Genomic DNA, 26,421 nt, shown 5'->3' with positions numbered 1-26,421 from the left:
TCATATGAGTCGTAATGAACCCACTTGCACACACATGGGTAATCAAAGACTAAATACCTTGATCCAGTTTGGGATTCTTCTTCCATTTTGAGTATGCTTCCTAGTCGCTAAACATGTTCGGTTGAATTTTCTAGAGGTTCTAAGTGTGGTTTGGGTCTCTATCTTTGAAATTTTTAGGAACATTTATTCAGGTGGTGCTAGATGTTGTGACAATCTCACATATCGCCTTTTTCAAAAATAGAGACCTCTATACTTGGGGGCATGTTTCATCCACTCTATTCTTCCTACCACATCTCCCATTATCCTTCCTCAAATATCCATTACCTTATCTAAATCCATCATTATATATGATCTTGTTTCTCTTATCCATATCCATATCCCCTTTTCCATCCTAGATCTTGATCAAAACTAAGGACAGAAAAATGCATAGACCATCCATCGAATCAAATCAACAATAGGCAAACTCTCAACGTCTGCAATAAAACTGATCACATGTCTTGTTAATCAATCCATCACTCAAAATCTATCAACATCAACATGTCTTATACAAGGAAAGGTACACTTGAAACCAAAGGGATCGGTATTACATAGGGAACTCACTCTTTGAAGCCAAACATCATTATCAACCATCACATTGAGCAATCAAAAAAAAAGACAATGATCAGTATCCATCTAACTAATCTACTATCTCTTCTATCTATCAGTACATATATCATACCTTTCGCATCCATATGATCTCAATTATCAGCAAAGATTAACCAAACTTTTTAAACACAGCACAATCTTGGACACACTTAGTGTTAGTCATTGTCCTTGAAGCTATCTGCATCATATCTCACCATATCTTGGTAATCAGTGTACATATCCATTATCGAAAGTAGTGTCTAAGGCTAGGGGCCAAGAATCCCAACTTTGTTGGGGGGAACTCACCTTTTTAGGTTTAAACAGGCAAACAACCACACACAAAAAAGACATATCTCACAAAACAAAGATCGTAAAACTCAATGATGAACAATCAAAACAAGATCTAAACACACCAAGGGATATCCAAAAAACCAAACAATGATGTATCTGGCAAGATGTTTTTATCTGACAAGTTACATAGGTAAGCATGCATGTTCATCTATAGTAGTTTGATTTTTGGTTATCAAATCTCCTAAGCAACTCAAGGATGTCTTAGAACTAGAGAAGTAAGGAAGGAGTTTGATATTTTAGTCCGCTATTTGTGAGTGAAACCTTATTACTATGCAAATTTGTCTTATGATGTGATAAGGAAGCATATCGCTGAGGACATTTCGAATTTGTATAGGACAAAGATTAACTCTTGTCTGTTTTACGCAAGCAACACTCAGGTCATCTTGGTTCAATTATACCACGACACTTGTGTCATCTTGCAATATCAAAATCCATGTAAGTTATACTCAGGTCATCAAGGTTCAAATACACCATGCTACTTGTATTAACTTTCAACATTTCAAAAAGTTCAATGATGATAAAAAGGAAGCATCGCAAATTTGATCGAAAGGATGACTATCTCAGACGGTACATATCATATCACTCAATTTGCATTTATTTTCATATCATTTAATCATTGCATTTAGTTGTGCATATCATTTAATCATTGCATTTAATTGCATATCATCATCATCATCATCATCATTTAAGTTGCATCCATCATATGATATATATCGCATCATCATGGCATCATTCTTCACTTTAATATCTTCGTCATTCATCCAACTATCATCTACCATATCTTATATAGCATGTGTCCTTCCTGAAACCAGACGTTTTGATCATCTATATTCATCTTATACAGGATATATATTTCCTGAAATCAAACATTTTGATCATCTTTGTCTTATACAGGATGTGTCCTTTCTGAAACCAGACTTGATCCTAACCTCATCAATCCAATCAAACCAATGCATGTCATCAACTATCCAGTCTTCTATCTTTCATATAACAGTCTTCTTCTTTCGAGAGATCATTCATGCCTTTAATGCATGAACAATCTCTCGAGGGGACATCCTACTTCCCTATCTCAACATGCTGGGGCAAATCCAATCAATCTCATTATCATATCAAAATCCAAATCAATGTATGGGGCACCATATCAAAAAAAAATTGCAACGGCATCAAAATCAAAAAATTTGGCAACATATCGAGCAATTTTTCTTTGAATCAACATGTGGTCACACGTCACTTCAAAGAGGGGCAAAATGTAGACACCTATTTCTGTCCACTTAATTAAATGAATTTTATTTAATTAATTATAATTTATCCAATCATAATTAAATTAAGATTTAATTAATGTATCATTTCTTCTATTCAACTATTAATCAAATTTAATATTTGATTAATTAACCTTTCTTCTATTAATTGAATAAATCTTATTTATTTGATTAAATCCCCCTTCCACATTTAATTCAATTGACATTTAATTAAATTCATCTTCTAATATAAATAAATCGATATTTATTTATAAATTACCCTCCGACTTGTGTTTCCCCACAAATGCAAGTTGCACCCATCAATTGAAATAAATCATTTTATTTTAATTAAAAATCCTAATTACCCTCCCACTTGCATTCTCCTACAAGATCCACTTGCATCCTAATCATTCTTCGAGAACCTCCTAAATCCCACTTAATTAAATCAAATCTTATCCTAAACATTGTCACATTCCTAAGCAAAAAACAAGTCACTTCTCAAACCCCCAAAGTCTTCAATAACCATTAAAGGCTCTTACATAAGCCATTAAGGGTTTTCTCCCTTCAAACAAGTTAACCTCCAAAGTCTTCAAAAAGCATTTATTGCTCTTACAAGACTTCACTTCTCAATACACTAACCTTTGTACAAGGGTTTGTCCATTGGACAAAGTCTTTATCCTTGGATAATAGCTTTATCCAATAACCTTGCCCACATGGGATTGACCACCATGTCTATTCAAACATTTAATGCTTCTTCCCTCTCCTCTCAAGCAAACTCATGGTGACACTTGTCAACATGGGATTCAGTTGAAAATCTCACATGGATTGAAAATCATTCAATCGTATCCCTTCTAAAGCCAATTCAATCTTGGCCATCCAATTGACCATTTCTTCTATAAATAGATCCCATTTTTACATAATCTAAACCCCTGGTTATTTGCATCCAAGCTATAGCTAATTTCTTGTGTGTAGGTTATCAAGGAGTCTTATTTGCTTCCTCTTTTCAAGCTTAGTCATTTAGGAGCATTGTAGTAGTTAATAATCATGTTTAGCATATCATGTTAGTAGTATATCATCTTAATATCATCTCCATGCTAATTTAAATATCATCCTAATCTCATCATCTTGCATCATATCATAACTAGTTTCATATCAATATCATGCTAAGATTTTAGTGGCACTTGCATTTAGATCTTTGATCATCTATCCTTCATTCTTTGGGTAGTCATCCTATAGATCTATTGCTCATCCAAGCTAAGAGCCACCTTGATTTGAAGGATCCTTGGACAAAGAGAACAATGGAACAATCTTAGGAGATGTATGATTAACTTGGTTTGTCATGTAGATCTTTATTTTGTTATGTTTCATTGGTATGCTTGATGTGATGTACACTTGAAAGTGTGGATCAGCCAAACAAGAGCAAACACATCAAGCATACTAATGAAACATGCTTTGGTGTGCAGATTCTTTGGGCTTTGGCCTTCCCTACTGAACCTTCACCATTGGGTAAGTGACTACAGGCAGCCTTTGGTCGCTCTCAATATCAAGCTTTTTCCCTGTGCTAAAGGATTTTTTGTTGCTTCCTTCACTTCTTCCGCTGATAGGGATTTGATTTTGAGCAAGCTTTGAGCTTGGGGAGTGCACTTCCTATCCATCAACCCTTGGACAACCTCTTTCAACCCTCTCACTGAACCATTTAATGTGCATCCATTTTGGGTTCGGCTCATCAATCTCCCTCTTCATTTCTAGGAGCACTCTTGCTATGAGGCGATCGGTAACTCTATTGGTCGTTTCCTGAAGGTCGATGATGATACGTCCTCAATGGAACACACTACATTTTCCCGCATTCTTGTTGAAATTGACATCTCTTCTCCTCTCTCGGTTGATGTGGTTCTTATGGTGGGGGATAGGCCTTGGTCACAACTGTTGGATTTTGAAGGCCTCCTCTTTCGCTGCAGAAGATGCTTCTCTACTGGTCATCTTGCTTCGAGTTGCTCTTCTCCACAACACAAAGGAGTTTCTACCTGGTGGAAGAATGCTACTGCTAACCACTTAACAGTAAATGCTACGGATTTTGCGTCTGTTGGCTCCTCCCATGAGGATGATGTTGTGCCCCTCATGGCTCATGTTGCTCTGACTGATGTTTTTGTGGCCTCATCTCTGGAGGCCCCCACTTCCGCTTCTCTTGTCCTGCAGGTCTCCCCTGTTGTTGGATCTGCTTCTACTACTGCTATTATGTAGCAACCTATTATTGTTGATGTTATGAAGCCCCCTACGACCCTCTTCCATCCTTTTGTTGTCACCAGTGTTGTTGACCCTGTGGAGGCCCTTCCGGTGGATCTTAGCATTTCCTGGTTTGTGGTTGCTCATAGGCGTAAGGGGAAATCTTCTCCCCTATCCCATACCCCCCCCTCATGGGGGTTTGGGTGGCCCATCCCCCCCTTGAGTGGGGTTTGTTCCCTGGTTGGTTAGGTCCCTGTGTTTGTTCCTTTCCGCCTTTGGGTTGTGGTTCTCTTCCAACATCATCTCTCTTGATGTTGCTTTTTGTTAAGAGTCAATGCCCTAGTTAACGCTGCTTTTTTAATTAAAAACATAACAAAACAAAGATCTAAATGACAAATCAAATTAATCATCCATCTCCTAAGATTGTTCCATTGTTCTCTATCTCCAAGGATCCTTCAAATCAAGGTGGCTCTCAGCTTGGATTAGCACTTGATCTCTAGGATGACTACCCAAAGAATGAGGGATAGATGATCAAAGATCTAAATGCAAGTGTCACTAAGGTCTTAGCATGATATTGATATGAAACTAGTTATGATATGGTTCAAAATGATGAGATTAGGATGATATTTAAATTAGCATGAAAATGATATTAAGATGATATACTACTAACATGATATGCTAAACATGATTATTAACTACTACAATGCTCCTAAATGACTAAGCTTGCAAAGAGGAAGCAAATAAGACTCCTTGATATCCTGCACACAAGAAATTAGCTATAGCTTGGATGCAAATAACTTGGGTTTCAGATTATGAAGAAATGGGAGCTATTTATAGAAGAAATGGTCAATTGGATGGCCAAGATTGAAGTGGCTTAAGAAAGGCTAGGATTGAATGATTTTCAATCCATATGAGATTTTCAACGGAATCCCATGTTGACAAGTGTCACCATGAGATTTAATCTTGAGAGGAGAGGGAAGAAGCATTAAATGTTTGAGTAGACATGGTGGTCAATCCCATGTGGGCGAGGTTATCAGATAAAGCTATTATCCAAGGATAAAGACTTTGTCCAATGGACAAACTCTTGTGCAAAGGTTAGTGTGTTGAGAAGTGAAGTCTTGTAAGAGCAATAAATGCTTTTTGAAGACTTTGGAGGTTAACATGTTTGAAGGGAGAAAACCCTTAATGGCTTATGTAAGAGTCTTTAATGGTTATTGAAGACTTTGGGGGTTTGAGAAGTGACTTGTTTTTTGCTTAGGAATGTGACAATGTTTAGGATAGGATTTGATTTAATTTAATTAAGTGGGATTTAGGAGGTTCTCAAAGAATGATTAGGATACAAGTGGATCTTGTAGGAGAATGCAAGTGGGAGGGTAATTAGGATTTTTAATTAAAATAAAATGATTTATTTCAATTAATGGGTGCAACTTGCATTTGTGGAGAAACACAAGGAGGGTAATTTATAAATAAATATTGATTTATTTATATGAGAAGATGAATTTAATTAAATGTAAATTCAATTAAATATGGAAGAGGGATTTATTCAATTAATTGAAGAAAGGTTAATTAATTAAATATTAAATTTGATTAATAGTTGAATAGAAGAAAGGATGCATTAATTAAATCTTCATTTAATTAATGGTTGGATAAATGATAATTAAACAAATAAAATTCATTTAATTAAGTGGACAGAAATAGGTGTCTACAAATAAAATTCATTTAAATAAGACTCCTTGATAACCTAAAAGTGTGGATCAGCCAAACAAGAGCAAACACATCAAGCATACCAATGAAACATAACAAAACAAAGATCTACATGAAAAATAAGTTATTAATCCATCTCCTAAGATTGTCTCTCATCTTGGATGAGCACTTGATCTCTAGGATGACTACCCAAAGAATGAGGGATAGATGATCAAAGATCTAAATGCAAGTGCCACCATTGTATAAGATCATTTTGGGCTAATAGAGCTAGGTTGGGGTGTGCTTCCATGATAATTTCAAGACACTACCACTTTTAAATACCATTTTATCCGAAGAGAAAATTGGGATGATTAGTTTCTCTCCTCGATAGGAACTATGGGTTGTATCTGAATATTAGAAGTATAGATGGGGTCAATGAGATCTAACTTGTCATCTTCTACTCCCTCTATGTCCCAACCTAACTAAAAGGTTAAGATTTTCCCCAAGCCTATCCTAATCCAGCTCCTTTTCCTTACCACATAATCACCCAAACAATCTACCCAATAATCCTCCAAATTTGGCATGTGATGGAAAGTGGGGCATAGGTGTAGATTATGCTTCACAAAGTCTCTGCTATCAAAATGAAACTTGTAGTGATCATAAGTAGAAACATTGGTATCAAGGCTCTTTCAATATTCGATACATCTAATTGTGACTTGCATATATAGTGTCCAAGCCCAATAAGGAATTGAATCATTTCCTTCTTTCTCTCAACACACCTTCTATTCACCTTAGTGACCTACCTGAAGATTTCAATCAAAATGAATTTATCTTCAGCATATTTGGGACACTTGTGTGGAAATACATCAAAGCCTCCTATTCTAATGTAGGTGAAAAATTGAAACTCCAAGAAATGGCTTCCATAACAATTGATCAATTGAATGGCTTCAGTTGAATTTCTTTGGCCTAAATATGCTTGCAACTCTCTGACCAAACTCATTGTAAATACATCACTCACCCTTCTGAATTTGAAGTAGCTTTTCTCTAATTGTGAGTCAAGGTAGTAAATCTGGATGTTATTGTCATGGTGCTCAACATGTCTAAGCCTAGGTCACTACTTGGTGTAGGCTAGTGCATAGAAAAAATAGGATGACATGTAAAAAAAATTGTTGAGAGAAAAGCTTGTAATCATTGAATGGAGCCTATTGTTTATTAGACCAGCCCAATCTAGGTATTGTTGTCATATGTATGTGATTTTCACTACAAAAAACATTGAACTTTCAAAGCCATGTGCTTTCATATTGCCCTACAACCTAAGTAATAAAATTATGATGTCAAGGATTTCCCCTTTAAAATGAGACTTATGTATAGTCTTGGGTAACTAGGCTTGCCCTTTCGTGGGTACCGCAAACCACTCCTTGGAAATTATGTTTCTATAATGCTCCTTTTTCTCATCGAATTATGATTATGAAATCGCAGTGTCCCAATCTACATATATTTCCCTTTTTGGGAGCCTAAAACATTTACTAATCATTACTTGATCTAGAGTAACTAGGACTTTGTCATCATTATTCTTTATCTCCCTAGTCTCTAGGTTATACCTATTTATGCATTTGAGAACTAAATATGTACATTGCATTGCAACTGAAAATGCAGTGACTTCGAGAAAACCACTAACCTCTATGTAATGGGGTGTCTATTTGAGCGATTAACCCTTTCCCATAATTCATCTAAATTAATGTGCCCAATTTGGTGTCTCCAATTTCGGGCAATGTACTTTCTAAACCAAAAATATGTTTGTATCCCAAATATTTATATTTCATCTTCACATATTTGATCTTAAAAATTAATGGTTTTCATTTCTAGAGAAATTTTGATATTTTCCCCTTGTTTTGGTTGATTTTGTGTTGAGAATTTTGAAAAAGAATCACCAGTACTAGTGTAACACTAAATTTCTAGCAATTAACAATGGATAGTTGTTTCATGATTGTAAATGCAATAATTATTTGCTTTCAGCAATGCACAATCTTGCACTTCAATTTTGTTTCAAGAGCTCTCTAAAATATTCTCAGTCACTTGCAATTCCCTTCAAAATTGACTTATTAGGGCATAGTACTCTCTTTATGTTTGTGCATTAATTACAACAAATTCAGCACACCATTAATGTGGGATGAGTTCGTGCAAAATAAAAATTCCACATTTTTTAATAAGTATCAGATTTTCATTGGGTTTTTCAAACCAGTCAAAACCGATAGATTTAAAAACCATCCTCTCTTTTCTACCTCTTTATTTACCTTTTAATTTTATCTACTTTGAAACCTTTGTAAGTTAGGCTTTAGATCATATGTTGGCCATTGGCTAGGTTGTGGAAACCTTGTCAATAGTCGATGAGGTTGTCACAACCTCTAAGTCTTCATCCTCAAAAATTTCGCTTTTCTCTCCTTTCCCCATTTCTTCTTTTTGTCTTTTCTTTCTTTTCCTTCTTCATCATGTTCCCTTGGGTTATGAGTTTCATGTTGAAACCCAATAAGGTTGAAGAAAAACTTTCCTTTTTAATTTCCTTTTCTCTCCCTCTTTCCTTTTTAACGAGAAAACTTTTCCTTTTGAAAAAAAAAGAACAATTTCAGAAACACATTGGGTTGTGAAAATTGTGGTGATCTTTGACATAGTTGTTATAACTCAATCTACTAGTGACACTTAAAGAGGAAAAGACACTGAAATTATTTGGAGGATCCAAAAGACTTGTCAGGCCCAAGACGAGTTGTGAAAACCTCGTCAGGCCCCGACATCAATTCTAAAACCTTGAGTGTAGACCGACAAAGACTTTAAACTTCTAAAACCAAAGGAACATTGATTAGTCTTAAACCATGTCATGATTCCTAGGGGTTGAGAGAAACTCGTCAAAGTTCAATGACTATTTTGCAACTAACGAAAAAGCCCAATAATACATGAAATGGTTAAGTGTTGATGGTCATAAAGGGGCTTTTGAGGTAGAATGGCATTTGTCAAACTAAATGAGCAAAACAACCGTTTAAAAAAATGGGGTCTAAAACCATGGCAACAATAAGCACACCCTAAGATGCACCACAACAAAATAAAAATATTAAATTATTACGGAAGATATACAACACAACTTTCTCAATATTCTCTTCTTATATATGTTACATAAGGGATCAAAACATAAACTTGAACATCCAAGAGATGATCTCCCTAGAAAAATAAACCATTTGAATTCCACTATGCTCATGTTTCATCAAAGCGTTTACAACATCAACCAAGGTGACCACCATCTAAATCAATGCCCTCTCTTCCTCCATACTAACACGTGAAAAATAAGATCCTAGCTATGCTATGACACATAATTTTCACCGTGTCATTCTATCCTGCTTCAACTCGATATCTAAACACAAACATCAAATCCAAATATTTACAAATAGGCTTGAGTAGTTTCCATGTAGTAGACCCATGTTATTGACATACCTAGTCCAAACTACAATCTAAAGTCCTTATATATAGATTTCCTCGCATGTAAATCTATCTCCATCAATAACAAACACAAGCATACAAGAAACTTAAATACCTTTATACAATATCTACAAGAAACTTAAATACCTTTATACAATATCTCCCTAAGACCCTCATTGCCTGGAAAATATTTAGTATGATGCAAAGCACAACATCCAAAGTCCAAAAACGTTCACATGTAGTGTGCACCTCAAGTTATCAAAATTATCTAGTATCAAAGAGCACACAAGATCTACAAATTCAACCAAACTACTACAAATTAAACCGTACTTTCTCCAAATAGTTTTTTGCTCTCTCACCATTGATGTCCACAATTTTGCCAAATTCTCTACATCAAAAAAACAGAGATTAAAGAGCCCAAGTGCGATAATAGTAAAGTGCCACAAATAGTGACCACAATAGCTTCCCACAAACCTCAACTCCAATGTCATGTGAATAAAAAAACTCCAAGAAGTAGTATAGGATAGAGAAAAAAATGTGTTAACCATACCGTATGGCATATCTTACCAACACCTTCAAGTGCTCTAACTATGACAAATTAGATATCCTCCCAAAACCCCAAATAGAGAAGCCTTCACAATATCCAACAATTCAACCCCATCGTCAAATATAACATTAGATCAATAAACTAGGGAGCAAGTATGTCAAGCAAAGGAAAATCAAACTAACAAGCATTCCCAAGAAAATGGAATGTATGAAACTATCCTCTACACTCAAAATTATTCCTCCTAACAAACTCACAAGGAGACAAAGGAAAAAGAAACCATGCCAATAACCCTTCAAACTATCCCTCCAAAACTGACATCTTTAGTTCAGAACTCATTCCCACAGAAGAAAAAGGATGAAAGAAAAATGTTTTTAAAAACAAGGTGTGTGACACCTATCAAATGATACTGTGACAAATGGTCCCAGTAGAAAACGAAACTATTCTATTTGTTAACAATCCCATCAATCCATGTTAAACCTATGTCTAGCTCCTCAATCTTCTTATTGAAACCTCACCACCATTCTAACACGTGCTCTCTCAATGCTACAAATATTAAACCTCACAAAGTCTATCCAACATCAAGAAGCACCCAATTGACCATCTCATGCCATTTGAACTTCGACTATATCAATGCAATATCTAAAACTTCCCTCACCGAAATGAGTGTTGCACAACCAAAACCTCAAAACCCCCTCAAATCGCTACCAAAACCACCTTTGCATAATCAATACATAATCTAGGAACTCACCATTGTATTTTAATTTGCATCTTCCTCATGGATCATTTATGTTTAATGGACAAATCTATACTCCCAACAACACCCATATCATGTCAAAGACTTCACCTAGTAATCACGAGTCCACCACAACACAATAACACCCATCCTCTAAACCAAGGATAGTCTACCAAACTAACAAATCTAATCACCACCAAAGCTCCCACTAAAAGTGATATCAAGCTACTCATGACATCATGATAAACATTTCCTAAATTAAAAACAATAATGACACTCGCAAAGTCAAAAAACATTAACTACATTACTGATAACCTCCTAAAATAAATTTTCAGCCTTCAACCAGAGTGATAGAATTATAACTGCGCTAAACTCTCATTGAACCATGATCCAAAGCCTTCCATGCTACAAATATAGGTCTGAAAACAAATTTGAAATGTCTCATACCCAAAATTCTTCTGCACTAAATGAACTAAAAAAGCCAACCAACAAAATCCATAACAATAAAAGATCTATAAATATAAACAGCCCACATCTCATTATCTATATAATGTGCAAGTATAGTCAACCCACAAAACCCCACAATTTGTAGATATTAAACAATGTAACGTACAAATTCAACATTACATTAGTTTAACATGTAATTTTTAGAACTCAAATATTACAAACTCTAGATCACATTTATTACAAACCTACGAAATAATCTCAACTTTAAGAATCCAACAAAAAAAAAAAAAAATTTAAAAAGCGTTGTACACCTTGTTAAAAGATGAGATGTTTTATTTAAGTAAAATAAATATTTATATCTTATAAATCTATGAAATATGTTTAGCCAAACTAAATATTATTTGGGTCAACTTGTAAAGTTAAATGTAACATTAGATTAATTATTTTGTGTTAAATAAATTAATATTTAATTGTGAAAACTTCGTATCATAAAACAAATATGGAGAATGGTTTTGTGCACTCGCACATGGTTTTACCTTATCACTCGGTTGTATTTGTGTGAACTTGAATCTAAAAACTAGCACATATTCAATGGTTAAAGTTGGGTTAAAATTGGATGAATGAGTAGATATTAATTATATTTAGTTCTTGTGAGTGCATATGTGAAACATGGCATCAAATGTGTGATTGATGTTTCAAAAGCAAATATAGATACTTTTATAAATGCTTTGTAATATCTTATTGGTGAATACTATGGCATAGATTATTTGAAAACTCAGTTTTTTCTTTGTATTAGAGTTATCCCAAAAATATATATCTTTTTATCTTGTAGCTTCTCTATTGAAAACTCAATTTTTTCTTTGTATTAGAGTTATCCCAAAAATATATATCTTTTTATCGTGTAGCTTGTCTAGTTGATCTTTAGATTATGAATATTTTGTAAACTTCCATGCGTGCTTTTCCCTCATCCCTCGTGAGATTATATAAGAAATGAATTGGTCATTCTGAATATTATGCACTAATCTCCTAAAACAAACAAATTGTACAAATGTCAAATAAATAAAGCAAATACCAACACTTTCAAACCTCTTTACATCAAATTCATAAAAAGAATAAATACAAAGATAATACTAGATGTGTAATAAGAAAACTTTATAAAGAAAATACACAACCTTCAAAGCAACGGACTCTAACAACTAGGAACAGCAAGAATAAGCTACTTTTCTGCCATGCAGATGCTGTTTTAGCAGTTTGAAGACTAATGTGAAATTTTTCAAAATTTGACTAAATAATTTTTAAATGTCTTTTGACTCTTATTTCAAAATGAACATGAATGAATTGCATACAGCAAAGCATTGGGATTTCCAGTAGGCTGCCTATCCCAGTACTACTCTGGTGCAAGCAAGCTTTAGCATGAAAGAACTTTTCTATAGCATGAGAAATTCAATGAAAATTTACATACAGATTACAGGAGCTTTAAAAAATATCTACCAACAAAAAGAATCAAACTTAATATTATGATTATAATCACACCCTAAAAAATCTGTATGGAATCACTCATTTATCTCAATATTGTTTAGCCAAATGATCTCAATATTGTTTAGCCAAATGAAATTAAATTTTGAGTTTGAGCAAGTGTGCTTACACCTTAAAAGCAGAAAAAAGGCAGATAATAACCTGAATTGATGGTTTGTGTCTGTGGGCAATTCCTGTAGATAACAAACATGTACTCAAAATAACCAATTGAAATTTGTTTGCATTAATGGCTATACGGTATATCATAAATCACAGTAGTTTTCCTCTGCAGTTGAGTCTCCTACTTGTTCTTGAATGGGGCAGTATTTTACCAAATATTCTCTTCAAAAATAGCGGCAAGATCCCCTAATGAAGAACTAGCTAGCCGTGGCTAATAGAACTTAGAACACATTCAAAGAAGACCATTCTCTTTACAATGAGTAAGAGTCAATAATAGATTAGGGCACCTCTGCACCTATTCACCGAACAGTTGAAGTTCTGCTAAACTTACCGCTTAGTTAATAATGAGTCTTGACAACATTAAAAAACTTTATCCAAATAAAAAGCATAAGGTAATAAGAATTATCTCTCAACTTGTTACCGACTTCGTTAAACTAAACACTTGATATGAACACGCAAAAACAAGCAGCGGAATCTGTTATGCCCTTCAAACCCACTGCTGCATTTCATGCCGTGAAGACAGTTCAACTTTTCACCGTTACAATGAAATAAAAAATGCAATGCAGAGCTGCGAGAAACTAAAAGTCCTCATTTGCAGAAGCAATAAATCAAAATGACATGCTCCCAACTTCTCTGAGTACATCATTTCCAATAAGCCACTTTGATTAATCCAGAAACTACGATTCTGATCTTCAAGTCCACACATCTTAAGTTATACAACAAAACAACATTGCAGAAAAGATCCACCTAATTTCCCCAATTTACTTGTCAACATGCCTGCGCTTATGTTTCTTGTTTGCATTGCTAGTATGACTGCTTCGACCAGATTTACGAACCTTCCTACTGCTACTGCATCAACCCAAACAAGTAATATTGATCAAGTAACTTTCTTACTGCTACTACTTCAAACACCATAAACTGCATTGATAACTAGAAGTTGCCATACAATTTTATAGCTCAGAAATAATCATCTCAAATATCACATCTAACAACAAATGCTTTTTAATATTTACCTGAAAAAGGAGGAGTACACCATGAACAGGCCCAGCACAGGAAAAGCCAACAGTGCAGATGCCTGTGCAAGCGGGAGCTATCAGGATAACAAATACAAATCTCACAAAGAAACAAATCATCATGAAGTATACACATAACCACTTAATAAATGTAAACCAAGAAGTAAACAAGTTTCTTGCTTGGTATCACATAAAAAAAAATATTACTACATTCAGCATAAAATATTGTACACACCAAAAACCACACTAGCTCTTTGGTAGCCAAAGCAGCTGTAATTTCGTGCTTCTTTAAGGATTTTCTCACATGGCCCTGTAACTGCAATGGATAGGATCATAAAACTATTGTTCAGGGAGATGCATGATACTGTAAAAATAATTACTTGTATATATTTATCCATCAAGAATTTACACAAACAAAACAATTCGAGAAGAGCCATTTCTAAATAAGCCAAGCATGAATATGATTTTTCATGGCATGGGCAAGTGAAGACTGAGGCGCATGTAAAGGATCATGTGCAAACTACTTATCTGATATCAAGTTGTGAAGTCTGAGAAATCATCAGGCTATGACTAATTAGATATTAAATTGCCTATAGTTTAAATCACGGAAGCATTACTGCATAAGAACATAAGGCAATTCATACTTTTATAATTGTAGCTCAAGTAGTCTGATATCTTCTGATGCTGTTACTAAAATAAGAGCTTATGCAAACAAGATAGCTGATAATGACAACTTATACAAACATGATACCTGATGGTGGTAGTCTGTTGCAGTTGTGAGAAATCTCCGATAGGCATGAATAGCTTGGTCTTGGTATGGTTGTAAAATAACTTTAGCTTTATCGATATGTGGTTGTGAAACAGAGGCAACTTGATCAATATACGGGCCACTAAGATCCTTAACAGTCTGTTTCACATACAGGACAAACATTACATTAACTGAAGATATAAGACATCATTATTAAGAAAACTAATAACAAGAGTGCATATGAATAAAAAAAATGTTCGAACCACATTGACAACTAATAGTCAATACAAATACTTCACATTATTCTTGTACCAATAAAGACTGCCCATACCTGCAAATGAGGCCTTAGAAATTCCTCAGCCTTCATGAGATGTGGATTGATCTTATCCCATGAAACCTCATAACTGCTGATTACCTTGGCTTTAAAGACCTCCACATGTGGTGCAACTGTAACAATGACTTGTTGCCATTGCTCCTTCACAACAGGACTCCATTTATGCACATACTGCTTTCAAAAAAACAGGTATTTAACATAAAGATGTGAATCGCAGCATAGTTACTATGCATCAGAGAAAAACTCAATGACCTAAACTAACATGCATGCATGCAGAAAAGGTAAAGCATTCAGCAAAACATTTTAACAATTTCCTGTCTAGGGTTTAAGCATGTAAGAACATCATATGAGATAACTGAAATTTTACAACATAGAATATGTACGGTTCATCAACAATCAGTAATTTGAATCTATGAGCATTCAACCAATAATGCTTAAACATTGTATAAGAAAGCTTTCAAGTGTTCACCATTGATTTTATTGTCCCAAGCGTATGAACCCTCTCACAAAGACCAGGCAAGATTCAGTCTCTCTCAAGTTAAATTGTGAGCACCAAGTGCATAGTGACAAAGCAAACAATACCTTGATTCAGCACAATGATCAATTTAACAAGGTTTATCATATGCTTCTGCATCTCAATCTTGATTTGTAGGTGAATAATTGACCACAGGTTGCTTCTACGAGCAAATTGAGGCACAGAAAAAACTATTAAGATTTAATCCATGGACCTTTATAACAGTATACTAATGCCTTTATAGGTCAATAGCTTAATCATAGGTTTCAACAAACTCCTAAAATATCTATTATTTGCAATAAAGATGCAACGTTCTAATCTACCAATCTATAATGATAGATACCAATATCACATATTATCAAGTATGTCCACCACTAATGATGCAATCAAATGCACTCTACAAGATTTATTCATAAGATGGACAGTATGTTGTTGTGTAGAACCAGAAGCTATCGTAGACAATGAAACAACCATCTTCAAGTGTCCCTATGGTTGCCATTTCATCTCATTGAAGTGCATGGATAGCGAGATGCTGAAAAAACAGAGTGGATTAGAAATGGTGCTAAATATTAGGTTTACTTGGCTAAGACTCCACATGCAACATTTGTCTATCTGTCTTGAAATTTTTGTTGTTTGAGTGACCAATTCTAACACAAACTGTATTGGCATATTCATTTAGTTGAGCTCCATAGAATGAATTTATTGTAACTTCAAGACTTAAAAAGAATGTAGGGCCAATTTATACCCTCCAAGGGTATTTTTGCATCAATTTCATGACTGCTTGACCCCTGACGCTATCCAATGATACTCCCCTGTCCTCAACATGACTCCAAAGAATCTTCTTGCAGCCTTCAAGTTGTCCAAGACATGCACTCAATGAAAGCTCTATAGCACACCACAACCATGGTCAAATGTCTGGTGGCTCTTTATGACCTTCACTGCAGCAAATCAATTCCTCCGTAAACATCCCACTGATGGAAATGTCATTATCCATCTCTTAACTATTTTCCCAGATGCGAATATGATCTATATCATCTGTATTTTTTCCAGACACCTCAAACTCACATTCTTCACCGAACACTACTCATCTATACTCATCCTTGAGTGCCTTAACATCAAAGATCAAACAATTTTTTACCAGTTTCCAAAAATGCCTTCCTCTCAAGCTACTTCAAAGACCACCTCATCCCTCAAGTCACTGAAGCTACCAACTTGCCTGAGCCACACAAATACTTCATTTGGAGCACCTTGGGCTTGAGTCCTAGCAATTCTCCTTGGTCCTATCACCTTGACGCAGTTCTTTCTATAACCACAATAAATGTAGCTCCCCTTTTTGGGATATTCCTGATTTTTGCCTTCAAACAATAATCTTTACTAAAAATGATAATAGCTTTGTCAAAGATTATAATATTCAGATCTCTATGTCAGCATAATTCTCAAAATCAATCATATCTTGAATTATTTGGAAATACTATCAAATCTGCTCAATTAGAGGTTTTTGTCCCTAACTCAACAGTGGCAATATCAAAGGTTTTCATCCTTAACTTGCCAAGAGTATTTAAGAGTATTGTCCTTTGAACTCTTAGTCCACCTTGGAAGGTTTTCGTCCTCCTTACGAGACTTGGGTTTTCATCCAAACTTGCTAAGAGAAATAAGGGTTTTTGTCCTTAATCCCTCATGACTTGGAAGGGTTTTCATCCTCCCTATTTGCAAGATACTTCCTCAAATTCAGAACTGATTGCTTGATGTATTTGCTAGATTTATTGCTGATTGCTTGATTTCTTTTTGCTGATTGATATTCTTGATGGATTGGTAGGTGAATGCTTGAATGATCCCCCCTTTCCCAAGAAATGATCTCCCCTTTATATTTTGTTCTTGGGGGAGTCACAACCTTTCATGATTTCTGCCCTTTGAAAGAGTCACAACTATTCATCATTAATCGCTGTCTTGAACCTCTTTACTTTAATTAAATGTCTTCAGGAATTGCTGCCCATGATACGTACAAAGGAAGTTTGTAAACAGATTATCAAACTTGAGACAATTTGCATCAAATCCAAAAATCAAGATGCCTCCACAATGAGTGAGCAACAGTCTATGTGTTGCCAATATTATTGTAAGAATAGAAGAAATGTTCAAGACAATGAGGAATGTACATATCCAATTGGATGCTATTGTCAAGAATAGGATAAAGAGTCTTAACCCTAGTTATGATGAGAGCGATGATATATAGAATGAAAGAACTGTGTTATTGAACTAATTGTGGAAGAATATAAAGAAGATATAAATCAAAAACAAATTATATAGATATTGAAAACCATTTCAAAATTTGGTAAAAGACCTAGAGTTGATTATTCTTTTGAAACTTATGGAGTTAACAGATTGGATAAGTGATCTAGAAGAATATTTTAAGTATGAGGAAATTTCGGATATTGAAAGGGTTAGATTTGAAGATGAAATTAAAGGGAAATGCTGAAATATGATGGAGAGATATACAATTGAAAAGAAACAAGAGAGGTAAAGAAATGAAAGAGCAATGGGATTAAAATGATTTCAAGATTGAAAAGTAAGCTTATATCTGCATATTATCAATTAGAACTATTAAAAAAATTGTAAAATTTGAGGCAGACACAGAAGAATGTGAAAGATTATGCTCGTGAATTTTATAAAATGATAATTAGAGCTGGACATAAAGATAGAATTAGACAAAGAAAAAGAGGTGGTAGATTTCAAAGATGTAGGCATCAAGGTTTTGATAGAAGACAGAGGCACTGAAGTAAAAGGAGGTGACAAGTCATACCACAGTGAAAGATTTGATCGATATAGACGAAGATATTCCAGAGATGATGGAAGATCATTCCAAGGTACTTGTTTTACTTTTAACTATGAAAATTAAGTACACGGAGCATTTAAGTGTCCCTAGTCTGAAGGAAGAAATAGCAGAAGACTTGAAGAAATCAGAGTTGCACATGTAAATGAAGAATCAAATGGATCACAAAAACAAGTAGATTAACCAGTAAGAGACAAATCAATGATAATGAAAAGAGTTCTGTTAAAATCTCATCGTATGGACAGAGATTGACCAGCACAAAGAAGAAATCTCTCCCAAACAGTACGCAAGACAGAAATTAAGTGTTGTAAAATTATCATTCATACTGGTAGCACAGATAATCTAGTGTCAAATGAAATGGTTTATAAGTTAAACTGAGAAGATCCTTATATAATTTCAGTGTCATAAACTGTAACACACTATGATTTCACACTCATTTTGGGCTCACGTTGGTGGTTGTGTCTATGCCCCAGATTCATGCCTGATTTTGTTCAGTTTCATGGCCATTTCCAGAAGCTTAGTGCAATCCCCTACCCAGTGACCTTTGTTTTAGCCCAGATTGTTGGGACTAGGGCAGCTAGCACCCCTATCCTTCTAGACTAGGACGCCTAGTGCCTCTGTCCAGGCAGTTTGGCCCCAAATTTGAAATTCAAACGGTCAGATTTGCAAGTAGAGGGAATGTACTCCCCGATGTCAGCCTTCTTCAAGAATTAAAACTAAAAAGGTGCAAGTTGCCTTACGCCGGCCGAGTTTGGGCATCTTATTTGCTCATTTTTATAAATTACACAATATTTGCAATTTTGCAGTTTGTTAAGCCTTTGGTGGTTCTCCTGCGAGTTGCGGATGGGGAAAAGCTGAGTTACCGGTTCTTGCCAAAAATGGCTGGGTCCTGGTCCTGGTCCATGCCCAGTCCTGGTCCGAGCCTGGTTCGACCTGGGTCCCACCCGGGTCCTGCCCAGGCGGCTGGGTTCCCTGTGGGTCCTTACCCAGGTGGGACCCCAGGACCCACAGGGAACCCAGCCGCCTGGGCAGGACCCAGGTGGGACCCAGGTCGAACCCAGGAGGACCCGGGTGAACCCAAGCCCGTGGGTTCCCAAAAACGGGGCCCACGGGTTAGAAAGCAATTAAAAACAATTAAAAAACAATTTTTTTAATCTTATTTTTACATCTAAACCCTAATCCGCCCCTCTATGATGCATTTCATGCATCAAAACATGCATTCAACCTATTCTACTTGCATTTTTGAAGATTTTTTCTCTACAATCAGGCTTCTTAGTTTTTGTATTTTTCTTCGAAGGTGACGACTACGAAGGTGTGAGACACGCATCAAAGGCATCGGAATCACTGGAGAAGAAAGATTTAGCCATTAAAGGTAAGTGAATCTGAATTTTTTTCAAATTTTTAAATTTTTTTTAGAAGTTTTTTTAATTTTTTTTAAAGAAGTCTTGTATATTTTTTTACACTTTGTATGCATAGTATGGGGTTATAATACCGAAATTTTAATAATTTTTTTCAATAATGTTGTGCGTTCTCTTTTCATTTTAGGTGCATTATTCATATAATCATATATAACGGCTGGAACTGGAAGTGCAAGTGCAAGCTCTAGTTCAGTTGCAAATGTCCGAACTAAAAATACCCCCTTTAAAATTGATCAAGATTCACTACTTTGGCATTATACAACAATGATCAAGCCAGTGTCTAGTGGTGGGGGTTTTGTTTGGCAATACAACCATTGTGGCACTGAGTATACCAGCTCATACTTTCGAGTGAAAGGCCACCTTTGTTTCATCCCTGGGCGTGGAATAAAATTTTGTAAGGGATCAGATGGCAAGGGGCTGTCAAAAGCTCTAGTTTTGGGATATATTAGAGAACAAGAGAAAGCTGATAGGAGAAGTAGCAAAGCAAAGACTGATCATCCTCTTGTCCATCCAAGCTCAATGTCTAAGAGGCCTTCTAGTAGCATTGGCTCCACAAGACCAGCTGGTTCACATCCTTTCATGCAAAACCCACCAGCTGATGCAGTAGAGAATCAGAATGTTGTGGCTTCACGGAAAAGAGGCCCATTGGATTTTGCCTTCAAAAATGAACTGAGAGAGATTGCAGATTCCAAAATTGGACGTTGCCTTTATGGCAATGGGCTTCCTTTCAACCTTGTTAGATCACCTTACTTTTGGGACATGGTGCATACTCTTTGCAATACACCTTCTGATTATGTTTGTCCAGGGTATGAAAAGGTGAGAACCACCTTATTGGCAAAGGAGAAAGCATCCGTAGAGTCACAGTTGAAGGTCATCAAAGATACATGGCAGGAAACAGGTGTGACCATTGTTTCTAATGGATGGAAAGATTGTAAAAATAGGCCATTGATCAATGTTATAGCAGTGTGTCCTAAAGGGGCAATGTTTTTGAAAGCAGTGGATTGTGAGGGGCAAGTGAAAGATGCAAGTTTCATTGCCAATATCTTGATAGAATGCATTGACATGGTGGGGCCTCAAAATGTTGTCCAAGTTGTAACTGACAATGCTAAAAATTGTAGGGCAGCAGGGACTATAGTGGAGGCTACATATGGTCACATCTTTTGGACACCATGTGCAGTACACTCACTCAATTTAATCATGCAAAAGCTTGGCACACAAATTGATTGGGTGAAAAAACTGTATGCGGAGGGCGAGGAGATTCAAATGTTTGTGACTAATCATCATATGTCACAAGCCATTTTCAGGACCTTCTCCAAGTTGGAGTTGTTGAAGGTAATTTATAATTACTAATTTTAAATTTTATTTTTTAATTTTTTAGTTTTAAATTTGTATTTTTTATAGACTTGCATTTGATATATTTTGTGTATTTTGTTATGTCATGTTAGGTTGCTGAAACACGATTTGCATCTCACACGCTCGTCTTAAGACGACTTCTGAAGGTGCGAGATGCCTTGAGTTCTATGGTCATCAACAACTTATGGAGTGTATGGAAGCAGTCCCACACAGAAAGAGCTCTAAAAGTAAGAGCATTGATCCTTAGTGAGAAATGGTAGGATGATGTGGAATATGTTTTGAATTTCACTGAGCCCATCATGAGCATGATCAGGTATGCTGATACTAATCGCTGATACTGATCGCCCATGTATGCGCGAGATTTATGATGGCATGGATTGCATGGTGGAAAAAATAAAAGAAGTAATAAATAGAAAAGAAAATGACCCAACGGAAACATTTTTCAAAGTTGTGCAGAAAATTGTTGTTAACCGTTGGAACAAGATGACCACCCCCTTACATCTCTTAGCATTTGCTTTGACGCCAAAATTTTATAGTGCAGAGATGCTTGCAACACCAAGGAGGGTGCCACCATATAGAGATGCAGAGGTTGCTTCTAGCTATAGGGCTGCCTTTAAAAAGATATATCAAGATGAGGAGACAAGAAATATTGTCATGAGGGAGTTTGGCCAATTTGTATCTGCAAAAAATCATGATGTTGTAGCTCTTAATGCTAGATATGGGATGGATGCTGATGAGTGGTGGTATGTACATGGTCAAGGCTCCGTTTACTTGCAGCCTCTTGCAATTAAACTTAACTCCCAAGTATGTATCTTTTTATTTTTTGTTTTTATAGTTTTCCAATTCCATTTGATGCTATCATATTTTTATTTTATCATTTTAATTTATAAATTTCTAATTATGTTTTAACTTTTAACAGGTTGCAAGTTCTTCTTCAGCTGAGAGGAATTGGAGTACATACTCCTTCATCCACTCAGTCAAACGTAATCGTTTGGGTGCAAAGAAAGCTGAGGATTTGGTCTACGTACACTCCAACCTTCGTTTGTTGTCACATAAGGACCCTGAATATAGTGAGGGTGTAACAAGGAATTGGGATCTAGCCCCTGAGTGTGCTGATTTAGATGCTACAGTTGCACAACTTTGCCGAGTCTCTATAGACGAGGCGGTTATGGAATTTGAGAGAGACATAGCTAGTGGGAGTGGCATTCCATTTGATATTGGTTCAATTGATGCTGAATTTGAACCACTTGATGACCGTGGGCTTGGGTTGGATGCTTCAGATGAAGATGAATATGGAATTTAAATCCCATAGATGGCTTGTAATTTGAATGTTTAACTTTATACTTTATTGTGTCATGACATTTTCACATTTTGAAACTTGAAACTTGAATATTATCTTTTTTGCAAATTATGAATATGATATTACATTTATGATTTATGATATATCAATATCCGAATATTTATTGGCATTGGCAATTATGGATTTATGATTTATGATTTATCTGTTATCATTTATGACATGTATCATTGTATGGGAAAGTTACATTGTATGTTTCATATTTGTATGTTTGAACTGTGAACATATATAATTTTGATGTTTGAAGTTTGAACATATATATATATATATATATATATATATAAAAATTAAAAAATATATATATGTGTACGGACGAACCCGTACCCGTACCAAAAAAAAAAATTGTCGAATCCGTACCCGAATCCGAACCTGAATCCGAACCGGAACCGATAACTTAGGGGAAAAGCCTGCAATGAGCTACATATATGAGGGCATGGATAGGGCCAAGGAGGCCATCAAATCCGTCTATGCAGGAGATGAAAGCAGGTATCATCCCATTTGGGATATCATTGATAGGCGATGGCATAACCAGCTTCATAGGCCCATCCATGCAGCAGCATATTATCTGAATCCTGCATTCCATTTCAGCCCTACTTTCAAGGCGGATGAGGAGGTTCTTAGTGGGCTGTACTCAGTCATGGAGAAGATGGCACTTGTTGGTTGTACTCAGACTAAACTTATGCGAGAGATACAGCTGTTTTCTAATGCTCGAGGGGAGAACTTCTCTCATACTATCTGCAAAGAAAGTACGACAACTATGATGCCAGGTAAAAATACATTCTAAGGCACAAATTTAATTTTATTATATATTGTTAAATGAGAGTCGAGAGTGAGACTGATTTTTTTTATTTTTCTCATTTCAAATTCAGATAATTGGTGGAGCTTTTTTGACCCAAGAACACCAAATATTCAGGAGTTGGCCATTCACATTTTGAGCAAGCATCTGGTTGTGAGCGAAATTGGAGAATGTTTGAGCACATACACTCCAAGAGACGCAATAGATTATTTGTGGAGAAGATGAACGATCTTGTCTTTGTTCACTACAACCTCCACCTCAAAATGAAAAGGAATGCACAGACTGACATCTCCCCTATCATTCTAGAGGAGGTTGATCCTGAAGCCGAGCAGACCACTGAGACAGAACCTGTCTTTAGTGATGACGACATTGATTGGGTCGACCAGGCAGATATAGAGGCTGAGGTTGTAGCCATGGCAGAGGAGCAGAGAGCACGAGCAAAGACAGCAGATTCAGAGGCAAACAGTGACACAGATATTCATATACCTGATGATGGTGAGGGTGGCATGGTGTCACAGGGAGAGGCTATGGCTGCCAAATCATCCAAGACCTACCTTAGACGCCTTTGTAGGGGGCCAAGGCCAGGAGAGGGGGGTGCAAGCTCCTCTGAGCCATATGCTCGTAGTTGTTTTTACTATTGATATTTGTATGGAACATTTGATCGTATGATGACATGGATTTTTTTATTCCGTGAGTTTTGTAATATTGTATACATTTGACAATATTTAAATATCTACGTTTGTTATTTCCTTCAGCTAAAATTTGCGTTTATGCTTATGTGATTGATGTATACTTGTGTATGTAATCAAATTAGCTTCTATTTGATGATATTAATGTGTTTTTAAGGTGTATTTAATTAAGGGTGCATGAAAAAAGTTTTAAATCTTTAAAAATCTCTAAATTTCTTGAGTTTTTCACTTTGCTGAGTCCAGTTGAGTTTTGACTCCCAGGTCCGGCTCCCAAGTTGATTCGGCCTTGCCGAGTCCGAGTCACGTTTCTTTGATATATATATATATATATGCAAAAATTTAAAGAAATGGGAAAAACTACAAATCTAAATACATTTAGTAGTATGCTACTTCATCATTGATCAATGCCAAATGCCATTTCAATTAATAGTTCAGAATTTCAATAATATCATATTATGTAATATACTCATATGCCATATAACATATATCAATGTATCACCAATTCATATATGTCCAGGTTCAATATTCAAACGAAAATCATTACAAATACAAAATTGACAATCAAAAATAATAATTGTCTTCTATCTTCAATGTTCATCAATCATCAAAAGGATCTAGATCAAGATCATCATTATTTGCTCCAAGTTCAAATTCAAAATCATTTGAACCCAAACAAGTGCCACTCCCACTAGCTCCATCAGTTGTAGGTATCTCATCATCATCATTTAATGTGACTCTAACCAGATCTTCAACAATTGCATCCAAGTTGGAACACTCGAGGGTTACATCCCAAAGCTTCATTGTCCCTTCCTTGTATTGTTTTCCCTTATGTGTTAGAAGACACAAATTAGAATGAATATAAACCAAGTCTTTTGCTCTTTATGAAGCCAACTTGTTACACTTCACTAAGTGGATAAAGGAGTATGTACTCCAATTCCGTTCAGCAACGGAAGAACTTGCACCATGTTGAAATTGGAGAGAAAACCAACGAAACTTAAAATTAAAAAAATGCAAAATAAATTAAAGAATGTTAAAAACTTAAAAGCTAAAGTCTACAATACAAATGTTAATATTTAAAAGTAAAAAAACTTACTTGTGATAGTATCTTGATTGCAAGAGGTTGGAGGAACATAAAATCTTGACCATGGAGGTGCCACCATGTAACTCCATCCATTTTGGATTGGTCATTAATGGCACAAGGACTATGACTTCTTCCTGAAATAAACAAACCAAACTCTTTCCTAACACTGTCCACCACTTCAGGATCCCTGTAGAGTCTAGTAAATGCCCGCTTGTACCCACTAGCAACTTCAACATCTCTATATGGTTTAGTTCTCCCTGGCAAAGAGAGTACTTCACTGCTATAGTACATGGGATTTAAAGCATGTTCAAGGAGATGCAATGGCGTGGTCATCTTGTTCCACCAATGATGAATGATTTGTTCTACCCTTTTGAAAAATGTTTCTTGGGGGTCCTCTCTTTGTGCTATTATGACTTTGATTTTTTCAACCATGGTGTCCATGCCATCATAGACTTCCCCCAAACATGTTGTAGCTGGATCAGAATACTTGAGCATACTCATGATAGGCTCAGTGAAATTCAATACATATTCCACATTATCCCACCAAATGAGATTCAAGATCAAATCCCTAACCTTATTGGCCCTCTCTGAATTTGATTGCTTCCAAATACTCCATTGGTTACTAATAACCATGGCACTCAATGCCTCTTTCACCTTCAAAAGACGTCTCAACATTATTGTATGTGACGCAAATCGGGTCTCAGCAACCTAATTTCATGTTAAAAATATGTCTAACACATTTTTAAAAATATAAAATAAAATTAAACATGGCATAAATAAATTTAAATATATAAATTAAATTTACCTTCAGAAATTCCAACCTCGAGAAGCTCCTGAAAATGGCTTGCGACATATGGTGGTTTCTCACAAACATTTGGATCTCCTCACCCTCTTGGTAGATATCCTTCACCCACTCTATTTGAGTGCCAATTGCTTGCATCACCAAGTTGAGGGAGTGTACGGTGCATGGTGTCCAAAAAATGTGTGAATATCTTTGTTCAACCAAAGCACCTGCAGCCCTACAAACCTTTGCATTGTCTGTGATGACTTGGACAACATTTTCATGTCCTATATCTATGGAATCAAAGAGGATTCTGGAAATGTACTTTGCATCTTTGAGCTGCCCCTCACAATCAACTGCCCTCAAAAACATTGCCCCTTTGGGGGACACTACAATAACATTTGTCAATGGACGGTTTATGGCATTCTTCCATCCATCAGAAACAATAGAAACACTTGATTCAACCCAAGAATCTTTAATCGGTTTCAGTGATTGCTCTACAAA

General features: G+C 35.8%; 1 protein-coding gene across 4 annotated transcripts in view; it reads right to left on the bottom strand.

The window, feature by feature from the left end:
• Positions 1–13,038: 13,038 nt before the first annotated feature.
• LOC131047394 (uncharacterized) overlaps positions 13,039–26,421 on the bottom strand; it is a 56,413-nt gene continuing 43,030 nt past the window's right edge. For 2 of the 4 annotated variants that reach the window (XM_057981264.2, XM_057981266.2), the window contains 5 exons: positions 15,099–15,272; positions 14,771–14,926; positions 14,255–14,335; positions 14,020–14,081; positions 13,039–13,852 (listed from right to left, as the gene is read on the bottom strand). In XM_057981264.2, the coding sequence (XP_057837247.1) occupies positions 13,768–13,852; positions 14,020–14,081; positions 14,255–14,335; positions 14,771–14,926; positions 15,099–15,272 (558 nt within the window). In that variant the 3' untranslated portion in view covers positions 13,039–13,767. Of the gene's footprint in view, positions 13,856–14,019; positions 14,082–14,254; positions 14,336–14,770; positions 14,927–15,098; positions 15,273–26,421 lie in introns of all 4 variants that reach the window. The other 2 variants (XM_057981262.2, XM_057981265.2) reach the window with 1 other exon arrangement.

This window comes from Cryptomeria japonica, chromosome 2 (genome assembly GCF_030272615.1).
Source record: "Cryptomeria japonica chromosome 2, Sugi_1.0, whole genome shotgun sequence".
NCBI classification, from domain to species: Eukaryota; Viridiplantae; Streptophyta; class Pinopsida; order Cupressales; family Cupressaceae; genus Cryptomeria; species Cryptomeria japonica.
This window is presented reverse-complemented; position numbering and strand designations above follow the sequence as displayed.